A 13,047-nucleotide genomic window follows, 5' to 3' on the forward strand; every position below is an offset into this window, starting at 1 on the left:
TCAATTTTGGTTTTAAACTTGAGTATTGGCATCCTCACATTCGAGTACGAGCACTGTGCTTTTAGTTTTATTGTCTTCTGTGTGGTGACACAGTTCTAATAATGATATGAGAATATGGATTGGTAGTGGGGATGCGAGCCTTGCCTTTTGTGGTACGACAGGCTTTTGTCCTCCAGTGCAGAACCTAGGGAGGGATTGATTTAATCTGGAGGTTTCTGTAGAGGTGATTGAGCCAGGGGTGTGCTGTGCATTAATGTACCACTTGTGTCTCGGAATATCTTACCTGCCCTCTCTAGCGCCCGTGGAGTTGCGCTAGGCAGGTTCCTGCCATCCCAATACAGAAGTGCATTTTACTGTGGAAACAATAGTATTCGTGGTACTTAACTGTAGCTGCACATTCGAGGTAGCAGCATGGATTTAAGTCAGCTTTCGTGAGCCACAAGAACCCTTGCTTATTAGATCTATAGAAAAATTCATTATGAGTTTAACACTTAAATTTTTAGAACATGGCTGATTTAAGGTCTGTAGACTGTGTGTTTCTGCCAGAGGAAAAGAGTAATGTTTGTTTTCTTCTGGCTGCAGATCAGTTTGCTTCTAGCGATGGTCTCTGTTGACATGGGATTAGATTCAGAACTTTTCATCTTCACTGAGAAACGTCTTCTGACCTTGGACGGGGTTGTCGAAGCCAGCTTATCTCCATCCCCAGCAGTTCCAATGCTGTGTCCCTAAGGAGCACTTCTGTCCTTGAAGTGACACTTTTCCCTCTCAGACTCCGCCAATCCTGGCATGACCCTGGCAAGCTCCTTCTAACCCTTTGCCCTTTGTTACCTGTAGAGGTGAACTCTATGTCCCGGGCAGTAGGGTGTATTTCTCAGTGCCTGGGTGGGACCTCACAAGGCCTGTGCCTCCTCAAAATCAGGGCTTTTGAACCAGGCGTGCCTCTCCTTCACTCAGCATTTATGAAGTACTGCTATTGACAGGCACACCGCTTGGCTCTGGGGACCTAATGATGACTATGACATGGAACCTTCCCACAAAGAAAGCTGTAGTCAAGAAGAGACAGATAAGTTAAGTGCCTCAGTGGAAGTACTTGCTGGGCACAGTGCTGTCACTGAGAAGACAGTGATTATCTCTGCCATTCCTTAGCCTTTCTTGAGTTTGCTTGACCCACGCCTCGGGTACTTGGCTCCTCAAATCCTAGAAGTACGTCTCCAGTTTCTACAGAACTGCTTAACGGAATCTCCAAGAAGAATGGTAGGGGTCAGTGAGGGTGAGGATTAGCCAGTGGTGACAGAATTGGCAGCACAACAGGCCCGTGTTGCAGTTTGGAGAAGTGCTTTCTTTCCATGAGGAAGTCACAGCAAGTTAGAGAGTCTTGTCAGTCTTCTCCGACGCTTTGTGGTGTGGTTTTCCCATTTCTGCTCACTCGCAGGGTGGGACTGCTGGCCAAGCCTCGGTTGGCCCAGAACCTCTGGTTCCAGTTCTTCAGACAGGAGGGTCACACCTGCTGGGGTCCCAGTGTGGTACCAAAGCACTCTTGAATCCTCAGCATGCACCAGATTTGCTGTCCCCATTTCATCTGTTAGTACACTGAGTCACAGAAAAACTTCTGGGAGAGCCCAGAACACAAACTTAGCGGTCCCTGTCTTGATCAGGACATTCATATTGCCTCTACGGAATGAGGTAGGGAAGGTCTCAAACAGTTATATTGACAGAAAAAAAGAGTTGAGGCCAAATTGGATGCCCAGTAGATCCAGTTACAGAAGCAAGTACCTTTGGGGGGTGGGGGGAATGTGACAGCTCCCTGGAAAAGAAGCATGTCCAGGCATGTAGGGAGGAGAGAACAGAGGCTTGATAGCAGGTTGATTTCTTCAGAGAAATAGACATTTTGAAACTGGTAATCTTTCCTACTTTTTGACTGTTCTGAGGGATTTTAAGACATTTTTTAATAGGATAGAACTCTAATCTCCTAACTTTTAGTCACTGAAATATGGCCATAATTTATGTATCTAGATGTTGTGAAGCATCAGTTTCTACCTAGCATTTTCCCTATTAAAATTTTAGGTTCATCACAAAAGTACTTTATTGCCTTCCCCCTTACATCAAGGTAACCTGTTGGTTTACAGGGATTATCATACTTTCATACTCTTTACGTTCAGATGAAACTCTGCCTGCTTGTGATTGATTGTTCCTGAGTCAAATTGCCATTGAATTTGCCAGGCACTAAGAAGTCAGCACTTTTGTTCCCTGAACAAAAGCTTGTGAGTAAATTTTACTGGTGTCTTTACTTTAAGTGGTTGCCAAAAAAGAACAGTGTGAATTATTGTTAGTTGATAATTTATATTTGCTTGGTACACGCCATGTTAGGCTGGGTTTGGGGCTCCCGAGGACTTTACCTCTGTGCTTTCTTCTGTTCTCATTTCATTTTCCCCTGCCCCCTTTGTCTGCTTGGTCCTTTAACTCTCAGGGTTCTCTGAGGTATTTACCAGTGTTTCTGTTGGAATCCTCAAGATCAGTCCATCAACCAGCTCTCAAAGAACCATTCTTTGAGATCTGACGGTTCTCTAGTTCATAGGTACGCAAGTTTAGTATTGATTCTTAGCTGCTCTCTTCCCATGCCTGTGCTCCAGCTTTTTCAGATCCCCCCCTCATCTTTATTCAAAGCAATGTTACCCATCTGTCACGGTCCACTTCATGTGGAGATCTTCCCTGACTTGTCAGATGAACGTGGGCAGCTGACCCCTAGTTGCTCATTTGTACCACATGAGTGACCGTGCTCACCGAAGGTCTGAGTAATGTTTTCAGACCTGTTGATGCCAGTTATACTGATGTCGTAGTCATGCAATTTAATTAATAACATACAGGTAAACCACTCATGAGAAAAGCGAATTGTTCTATGAAAACAAAAGGTGACTGCCTTGGAAAGGCAAGTTACTTTTAAAGGAAATGAAGTCAAGTTAGGTTTGGGCAGGATAACTCTAGAAGATGAGGGGTGGAGGGCTCCACATTCACAGGAGTCAGAGTTCTCCCTCTGCCGTAGAGAAACTGGAAATTCTAGAGACTGCATTACAGGTGAACTTTTGCAAGGAAAATATAGAACTCTGTAATCAGCAGAAAAGATCTTATTGGCCCTAAATCAGAAGTTTGGTGGCTCTCAAAAGTATTGTTTACAGCAAATGATTGTGGGTTTGGACATGGGTGGGAAGTCATAGTAAAAGTCATAATGTGACCGTATCTTTATTATGTGAGTTGTTGGTTTTAAGTGCTATCCATTGGCTCTCAGTCATTCTGGCTGGAGAATCAGTGTTCTTATTCTACCTCCCTCTTTTTTTTTACCATCTCTCTAATTTTTGCTAGCTGTAGCTTTTCTACATTGTCAAGGCATATGTATAACTTTGACATTCTCTTGTCACTGTAATCCCAGTTAGTCTTAGTCCTTCCATTACATAGGCTCAGTGCTCACCATCAGTCTTGCTGCCGTAGGTTTCCCAGTCACCTCTTGGCCGACTGTGTGTTTTTGTAGATTGAAGAAAGACTCATGGGAATATAGTTCCCACTCTGTTACTCTTGGTTGGCAGTTGACTGGGTGTAAAATCCTCAGGTCAGACTTTCTCTCCTTGGGAATTTTGTAGGTATTGCTCATTTTTTCTGCTAGCATTGAATTTTATTGTGGAAATTTTCAAGATTCAATCCCTCTTTTAAGTGATTTGATTTTTTTGCCAGGTTCCCGAAATCCAGAAATCTAACCCTCCAGGTCTCTCTTGGCACCGACTGTTCAGGTCCACATTTCCCTGGGGTACACTGTGCCCTTTCAGCATTTTAATCCTTTTATCTCCCAGCAACATCTTGAATTATATTTTTATGTAATCTTTGTGATCAAATCTTTACATTTATGTTCCGTTTCATGTTAGTTTTCTTTTATGCATCTGTTACATCTTCTTTACTGTTTTCTGCAACTATCATTTTCTCTCTATTCCTTTTAACTCTTTTTTTTGTTTGTTTCATTTCAGTTGTTTTATTTCATTTCTCTCCTTTTCATTCCTTACTATGTTTTTAGTGGTGTCCTTTCTCCCTGTTCCTTTCAGTTTCACCTTCATTTCTGTACATTTTTTCCTTCCACTTCTTTCCTGAACTGTACTAGTAGATGTCTTCTCTTATCTGCCCACATCTCCCATAAGCTCTTGCAATTCTGCCTTGAGCTCTTGCTTCATAGTTTTCTTTTTTAATTTTGCAAAATATTTTATTACAATCTTATCTGCTCTGTGGCATTTTTCCAGTGTGTAGTCTTCGTCTGCCTTTTGGTTTTCTTATTTCTTTCCTAATTTTCTTCTGGTCGTATCTTTATATAGATCCTGTGTAGATTTCATTTTTATAACTCATCTTTAAATAGGTGAGATTTTTAGGGACCAGCTGTTTGCAGGATGCTTGTTTAGGGAGGTGCCAAGTCTGTGTCCCAAGCTGGCTGCAGTTCTCATGATTTAGGGTTCTGGGTGAGTTCATTTACCCTTTATTTTGTCCAGCCAATAGAGATAGGCGTCTGTGAGCTATTCCACAATGCAAAGCCTGTGTTCTCCGGTGCCAGTGAGACCAATTCTGTGAGGCAAATATGGTGTCTCATTTAGCCCCACCCCCAGGTCCAAGGAAGTCCTGTCATCCAAAAACAACGATCTGCTTGGTCCCAGAGGGGGTGCCCTTTCACTGCAGGAAGTGTACTTTTGTAGGTCTTTCTGAGCTTTGTAGCTCCCATGTCCTCTTCCCATAGCATTCTTTCATCACTTCCTTCTCGAAAGGAAAGGAGCCCTTGCTTTTATGCTCCCTCCTCTGGACGGCTTTTCCCTGTTTTGAGGCCTAGGATTTGGGTTATCTTCTAGTTTTGTTGAAAATGGAGTTTGCGTTTTTATTTCTCCTTTTTGCACTTAGAATACATTTTGAATAGCATTTAAAAAGTATGACTTAATGATACAGTGTTCAAATCAGAAGTCTTAACTGACGTTTTTTATTAACCAACCGCTGGTCCCCATGATACTCTATATTAGGCCTTCCACTACACCTTCTCCGTAAAGCCTGTGCCACCATGCTGTCATCCATCTTCTAAGCACAAGGAACATGCTACTCAGACTTAATAACAGCCTTTCATTCATTCAGCATGCTCTGCCCTGGGCACCGCCCTAAGCCTAGGGGACAAAGCCTGGAAGGATTCATACAAGAATATTGACAAACAAAGGCACGTCTTAAAATGATTCCATGTGGACTAGCAGTAAGGGATGGCCAAGGGCAAGGCACAGTCTGGGATCTTGTGGGAGTGTAGGGGTAAAGGTGGAATGTGAGCTCTAGATTCAGCCAGACCTCGGTTCAGTGCTCAGTTTCACTACTAATGCACATGGCATTGGGACAGTTTATTGACTTTTCACAGTATAGTTTTCTCATATATAAAATGAAGATTACATTAACTGTCTCACACTGATGTCGTGAAATTAAAATAAGTTACATATAAAGTGCTCAGCACATAGTAGATGCTCAACAAGCACTACTTTCCTCTGAAGAATGGGTTTGTTAAATAAGAGAAATGCATACTAGAGCATTGGTATAGTGACCTTTTAATTTTATTGTGAAATTTACATAGGAGTTTACCGTCTTCATTTTAAAGTATACAGTCCAGTAGTGTTAAAGACATTCATTCACATTTTTGTGCATCTCATTTCCAGAACTTTTCCTCTTGCAAAACTCTACACATTAAGTGACTCCTTCCCTCAGTCCCCGGCAGCCACCATTCTACTTTCTGCCTCCATGATTTTGACTACTAAGTATCTCATACAAGTGGAGTCATAGCACATTTGTCCTTTTGTGTGCGGCTTCTTTTGCTTAGTGTAATATCTTTAAGGTACATCCACGTCATAGTATGTGTCAGACTTTTCTTCCTTTTTAAGGCAGAATTGTATTCTGTTGTACATATGTACCCCATTTCGTTTATCCATTCATCTATCGATGGACATGGATGGGTGATGATAATGTAGTGGATGCCACCATTATTTAGAGCCCAGTGTGTGTCAGGCACCACATGAGGCGCTTTACACAGATTATCTCATTTGGTCCTCACCACTATCCTGGAAGGAAGATGAAGCATTAAAAGGATAAGTTGCCCAAAGTCATCAGCCAACAAATACCGGAGCTAAAATTTAACCAAGGTCCGTCTGACTTCAAAGCCTATGCCCTCAGCTGCCACCTTCCTGCTTTGAGTGTAGCCAGGCACTTCTACCTACCACTCTCTGCTTATGGGAGAAATTCATGTTATGATGTGCGAGGCGTGAGGGAAACCCCTGAGGTGAATGATCGAGGGGCTCAGGTGTCTGCCATGAGTCCAGAGCCGGCATCAGGTCCAACGACCTTGCTGGTGCAGGACGGCCTGCGAAGTCTCCTTTTGGGCCTCACTAATGACTGCTGAGTGCTTTAACCCTTATTTTTGCTTCTTTTTTAGGTGCACTACATCCTTCAGGAGGTGGTGATGGGGGGAATGGTGTTGGAAACAAACATGAATGAAATCGTGGCTCAGATTGAAGCTCAGAACAGGTTGGAGAAATCGGAGGTGAGCTCACAGCTGTACTTTGCCCTGGCGGTTGAGAAGACCTGGGCAGGAGGAGGAGTGGGTGCATGTTTGTTGGTTTATGTTGCTCTGGAACCTTAGGGATATTTTACACGCACCTCCTTCCTTTCCTGATCCATGAAAGCTCATTGATTTGAAGGCCAGGTAAGAAGGAGGCTAAAAGTATGAATAGAAAAGCCAGCTGACATGGGCAGGCAAGCAACTTCTGGCGTGGGGACGATGGCCCATGTTTGTGTTGTTAATTCCTCCTCTCAAGCCACACATTCCCTGGAGGAGCCCAGAGTCTTCTTCTCCAATTCCCGTGTGGTTTCCTGGTTTGTGCTGTATGAGTCTGACCTCCCAGCAGCCATTTCTCGTGGTGTCTTCCAGACCTCAGAGTTGCCAATTTCCTTGTTTCCAGTTAGCCTTAGAAAAGCTACAGTAGAGTTTGGACAGGGTTTGAAAATAGCATCCCCTAGTCCATGTGGTTCTGGCTTGATACAGATGCTCACAGTAAGTCTGTTCTGTTCCCCTGAGGTCCCCAAGTTGCCTTCATCAGCCTTACCAGGGAGGGGACGTACCAGGGGTGCACGTTCACACACGGCGGCCCCCACCGGGCCCCCTGCTTTAGTTATCCAAGAGTCTTCAAGTGCTTCCTGGCTTTGTGTAACGGAACTTGATCTTGCGAAACCAGGAATTCTTTCTGTGAGGACTAGCAGTCCTGCTGAAGAAGCTTTTCCAGACCACAGCTATTGTGGCAAATGTAGTTCTTCTAGAAATGCAGGCTGGGAAGCTTCCAGGAATAGTAAGTGAGTCAGAGGCAACGGGTTTGGAAACCAGAGGAAATGAAGCCTTGCTGGTTGAGGGTAGAGTTGGAGTTGCTCTCAGAAGGTAGGCGGTAAGGAGGAAGGGAAGTGGTTTCGAGGGAGTTTCTGTCCACTTCTGCACACCAGGGCTGAGCCTGGAAGATGGGGGCTGAGCGTACACACCTTTATCCTCGGTGTTTGTTGCCAGTCCCTCCACGTCTGTGGGTGCCCCCTGCCTCCTGTGTGTCCTTCCTCCCATCTTGTTGCCACATGACATTTTGAAAGCCAGTGCTTTTCCATCTCACATTATTAGCTGGCGAGCAGTCGCCCTAAGCCGTGATGGTGAAATTCTTTTTCCTTTGAAGAGTTTCCCTGTGACTGCACTTAACTGTGAGAGTATTTAATCTCTTATGGAAAGGGTTTCGTTTGGTTTTGTAATCTGAAAACTGCCCCGATACCGAATGTGACTTGGCCAAACCATCTCAGGTTATTTCAGCAAGCATTTATTGAGCACCTGCCTAGCAGGCACTGCTAGGTGCAGGGACCATAAAACTGGGTAAGCCACAGCCTCCTTTAGGAGCACAGGGTTTGGATCCTGAACCATGGTCTCCATCTCACCCAAAGATTATGTTGTTAGCTGCCTTCGAGGAACAGAGAGGAAAAAGCAAAAGTTGCGCTGTGCGCTCAGGTTGGACATGTTCTAGGCCTCCTTCCCTGGTGTCCTTTAAGAATGAAGTAGGTGACATGAGGGTTTGTCTCATAGCTGCCACCTCTCATTTCTCTGCAGGGTGGCCTCTCAGCAGCCCCCGCCCGGGCTGTGTCTGCTGTGAAAAACATCAATCTGCCGGAGATTCCTCGGAACATCAACATCGGTGACCTCAACATCAAAGTCCCCAACCTGTCCCAGTTTGTCTGAGAGTTGAGGACTAGGCTGAACTGGGGTCCTCAAAACAAACAAAGCCAAGTCAGTTCCACAGCAGAACCCACTCTGAGCCTTAGAAGTCAAGCCTTGGGCCCTGAGCCCTGCTGTCCTGGAGCAGGGAAGGGCGTCCTCTGTCACCGCCAGCGTGTGCTCCGTTCTCACATTTGCAGCCTTGCTGTTCTCTGACATGCATGGTCACTGCAGATGTGAGGGGGGCCCTGGCTTTCCAGTTGGGGGTCAGTATATCCAAGCCACTCACACCCTCTACCTCCCGCATGCAACCGCTCCCAAGGATGGGGAGCTGTATTGAGAAGCCCCCCTGCTTCCCAGAACCCTACCAGTGGGACCTTCTCGGACTCGAGTCTTCTTCCTTAGCACCATGAGGTCTGAGGTCCTGTAGCATTTACTTTTCTGATGAGGGCCATAGCTAGACAAGGGCTGACCCATCGGACCTGGGGCCGTGCTGAGCGGCAGATGAGGGCAGGATCTTATGAGAACCAGAGTGGCCTACTGGCTCAGCTGGGATGTCATACCCAGAATCCTTTCTCATAGCCAAGATTCCTGATCACCTCCTCCTACAGAGTCCATCTCCCTACTGCCAGCATCTTGACTCTGCTCTCACAGGTGTTTATATCCAGATCATAAGCCCGGTTCATGCCCACCACATTTCTGCCGAAGAGGAGAGCACCACCTCGCGGCTGTCTCTGTAGCACAGCTGAAGGCGTCCCCACTCGGGGAGCAGCCCCTTGTCTATAGAAGCGAAAGCTGACAACATTTGAAGCATCTCAGAATTACAACTCTTTCCAAATTTCAAATACATTCGCCTCAGTTGCTGTGTTATGAATGATGAGTCTCCAGATGGGAAACCCACCACCAGCTTCTGGAGCGTGAGAGCCTGGGCTGGGGTCCCCCATTCCGGACCTGGCACAGGGGAAGTTCGGGGGTCACAGAAGGTGTGCTGGCTGAGACTGGTGCAGGGCAGCATCTTCTCCACCATGTAGAGTGTCCCTCCCTGAGCTCTGCTATGGGTCCATCCTGTCCCCTTTGGGTGACATTCTCACAGAGCCAGCTTTGGAAGGCTGTACATTTACAGCTAATAAAGAGTCCTTCCCATGGGTAATTGAGAGCTAATCTCGGAGTAGTGCCCATTGCTCCTGCACCACCTTGAGGCCAGGTCTTGGTGCTGGCGTTGAGCTCACTGCACCTTCATGGCACCGACTGGCCGGGTCCCCAGACCTTTCTGAGGCTCCCCAGTGCTGTCACAGAGCCCGTCCGAGATGGCCCAGCAGGACCAGGTGTCTGGACCACATCTCTTCCTGCTTTGAACAGTGCTTCCTGTGGTTGGCACCTTTGCTCAGGCAGCCTCTTGCCCTCAGTCTTTCAGATCCCTGTCAACCTCAGAGGTGGGCAGTAGTTCAGAAGCCGCCTTGTGTTGGAGGAGGGAAACATAGGCAAATGTATCTGATGTCACACCTCTGATGGCGCTCTTTTGAAAGGTTTGAATTTTTTTTTTACAGACATTTCAGCACATTCGCATCCCTCTCATTTGCTGAATGTGAAGTAGGAACAAAGGGAGGAAACCGATGTTTCTTTTGCACCTACTGGAGGGTGGCACGAGCAGGATCCTTCTGTGGTCCTTAATGCAGACGTTGTCATCTCCAGTTTCCAGGTGAAGAAAGTCTCAGAGAGGTCAGGTAACACAGGGCTCAGAGTTGAAACAGCCTGCCTACCTAACTTGTAAGTCTTTATTTTTCCCCCACTGCTCAAGATGTCTCCTCCCAATTCTTTTTATAGATAAGGAAACTGAGTCTCATAGGGGTTAAGTAGCTTATCACAAATTGTCATAAAAACAGGGTTGGTTTTCTGAGAAAGCCAGTGACACTGTCTCAGAGTGTAAGAGCTGGAGGACCTGTAAGGAAATGGAAGCCCTGAGTGTTAGGTATGTCGCAAAGGGTTCGAGGGTCACAAAGTTAGAGCTAAGTCATTTTTCCTGATTGGTTTTGTGGTTTAGTGCATTACAGCAGAAAACCACATGTCCTGGGTTCCTGGGGTAGTCTTCGAATGTTTCGTCTCCTGGAAACCGGTCCCACTGCTGGTCCTATAGACTCCCAACAGTGGGCACCCCAACACCACCCCTCCCCTCCCACTGCCTCTAAAAATGGCACACAACTTCAGTCTGGTTTTATATTTGGGAAACTCAGTCCCTTTGGAAAAGCCACAATTATTGTTCATTAACACTTGAGGCTGCCCGCAAATCCAGCTAGATTTCTTGCCTATCAGCAAAGCCATAAACTTTTTGTAAGTGAAGAACAATCTTTGTCCTGCTTTTGGAGAGAGGTACAGATATTGCTGCTGGTTGTGACAGTAGGGGCTGGGTCTGAATTGGGGAGCCCTGGGCCCTGGATGGTTTACACAGAGCATTACTGAAGTAGTTCAGAACACTGGGTTTTCAGTGCTCACCACCACTAATTAAAAATCTAAATTTCTGCCATCATGCAGTTTCTGAGTGCCTCGTGAGGCCAGGCTCAGTTCTAGGCACCGAAGGTTGAAAAACAGAAACACAGCTGTGCATCCTGCTGTTGTCTCCCAGCACTTAGATCGAGCTTGGCCAGCAGCCCGAATGTGTGGAGCCCAGAGGCAGTGACTTCACGTTATATGGAATATTTAAAGAATAGTAGCCCATTTCCCACCCCAAGCTGACCCCATCATGTCATGCTCAAACAGTCTATCTTAGTTCAAACTGCTATGACAAAAATATCATAGACTGGGAGGCTTAAACAACAAACATTTCCCACAGTTCTGCAGGCTGATCAAGATCAAGGTGCCAGCAGATTTGGTATCTAGTGAGGACCTGTTTTGTAGATGGCTATATTTTTGTTAAGTCCTCCAGTGGCAGAAAGAGAAAGCTCTGTCCCCTTGTAAGGGCACCAATCCCATTATGGAGGCTCCACCCCGTGGCCTCATCCAAACCTAATTATCTCCCAAAGGCCCCTCCTCTAAATACCATCACATAGGGGCTTAGACTTCCACGTGTGAATTTGGGGGACAAAACATTTAGTGCATGCAGTGCACCTAATTGCCCACCTTTTCCTCTGAGTCTGGTCATAGCCCTGTGCTTGTCACATTGAGCATGGAATCAGGATACTGTGTCTTCTGTTACGCAGGCCTCTGCCACGTAACAGCCAGCCAGCCCTCCCCACCTCCTCCACCAACCCGCCAGCTTTATCAGAAGAGAAGCCAGAGGACTGTGGCTGAAATCCGGCTGCTGGCTGAATCTTGTCTTGTGGGCCAGTCTTTCCTAAGGTTTTCCTTAATGTGGCCACCTGTCCATAGCTTTCCAACTAGGTTGCAGCAGTGAATGGTAAAGACCAGGAGTGATTGCAATGGCCGGGATGGAGAGCCACTTAAGTAGAGACCCAGAGGGTGTTGACTCTAGCAAACATCCTGGACTTAAGCCTCCCAGGTCCTCTGCCCTGCCACCTGGAGAGTGTCCCCACTGTGGTCATTGTTAACCTAGTGCCCACATAACACTCGTGCACCAGCGTGTGGTCCGTGCTCGCAGGTGCCTATTGGCTGTCCTTGTTAAGACTCCAGCCTCTGGAACCCTGGAGGGTTCTGCGTCTGCGACCTCTTGGCAGCAGCTGGCAGATAGCAGACAGGTCCCCTTTAAGGAAATAGTTCCATGAAAACGATTAATCTTTTCCAAAAGACTGTAAATTCTTTCCTATTTCGATGATTGAATGTTTTTAAAAGGAAATACACACATGTAACTCAAAAATTAATATCATAAAAGGCTATTCAGCCAGACCCTCACTGTGTTCCCCCAAACCTCCACCCTCCCCTGTCCCTGGAAGAAACAAGTGTTATCAATTTAAAGGATTAAGAAACAGAGTTCCTGGATTTTTATAAACAAAGCCCCTGAGAGTGTTTCTTCGACTGTAAGGAGCAGGGACCTCCCAAAACCCCGTGTGAAACAGCACCCGACTGGCACTGCCGGTTCTTTCCTTGTGCCCCCTAACGCACTGTATGTTTGGGTTGTAGTTACTGTCTGTTCCATGCTGGGATATACGTCCCTCAAGGGCAGGGGTTTATCTCTTGGTCAGTGCTGTATCCTGGTGATTACGAGCAGTACCTGGTACATAGCGTTCAATAAACAACCTGAATGAGTGAATGATTGAGGCAAACAGTAGTCATTCTTAGAGTAAGTCAGCTTGTGCTCTGCCGGGCAGCGCACTCAGCGTTCAGAGAGTCAGGGCTGTGGCATTGGAAGCAGCAGGTGGAGAGGGGCCAGGTGATGGCCTGTGGAGAATGAGGAAGAAGAGAAAGTGGAGCCCAAGTGACTAGAGGACCAGTGAGGGTGGTGTGTGTTGAGAGAGAAGGAGATGGTTTCGGAGAGAGAAACATCCAGAGACTGGATGTGGATGCATAGGTTGGAGTTGCCTGAGGGCGTCTGGGATGTCTGCCCGCCTGCTGGGAACCTGGGAGTGGGCAGGAGGGAGTGGGTGTTCATCCCAGAGAGATGGTTAAAGCCGTAGGGGTGAGCGACGAGGCCACGGCATGAGAGGAAGGGATTGAGGACCCAGCCTGTGGGCAGGGGAATTGAGAGGAGAGCCTAGACAGTGGAGGGACTTCAAGTCAAGGTGGACGTGCAAGAGGAAGGGGCCCCTGCCAAGAGGCCAAGGCACTGGGGAACTAAGAAGAGAGGACCTCTCTTGGGCTTACAGTCGTCCCCACCAGGC

General features: G+C 46.8%; 1 protein-coding gene across 2 annotated transcripts in view; it reads left to right on the forward strand.

The window, feature by feature from the left end:
- Window positions 1–12,479, forward strand: part of AP3S2 (adaptor related protein complex 3 subunit sigma 2) — a 42,464-nt gene extending 29,985 nt beyond the window's left edge. Inside the window, exons 3-4 of one of the 2 annotated variants that reach the window (XM_016151603.2) lie at window positions 6,476–6,583; window positions 8,174–8,311. In XM_016151603.2, the coding sequence (XP_016007089.1) occupies window positions 6,476–6,583; window positions 8,174–8,302 (237 nt within the window). In that variant the 3' untranslated portion in view covers window positions 8,303–8,311. Of the gene's footprint in view, window positions 1–6,475; window positions 6,584–8,173 lie in introns of both variants that reach the window. The other variant, XM_016151601.2, reaches the window with a different exon arrangement.
- The last annotated feature ends 568 nt before the right edge of the window (window positions 12,480–13,047 follow it).

The sequence above is a fragment of the Rousettus aegyptiacus genome, unplaced genomic scaffold (assembly GCF_014176215.1).
Source record: "Rousettus aegyptiacus isolate mRouAeg1 unplaced genomic scaffold, mRouAeg1.p scaffold_m13_p_14, whole genome shotgun sequence".
Lineage (NCBI taxonomy): Eukaryota > Metazoa > Chordata > Mammalia > Chiroptera > Pteropodidae > Rousettus > Rousettus aegyptiacus.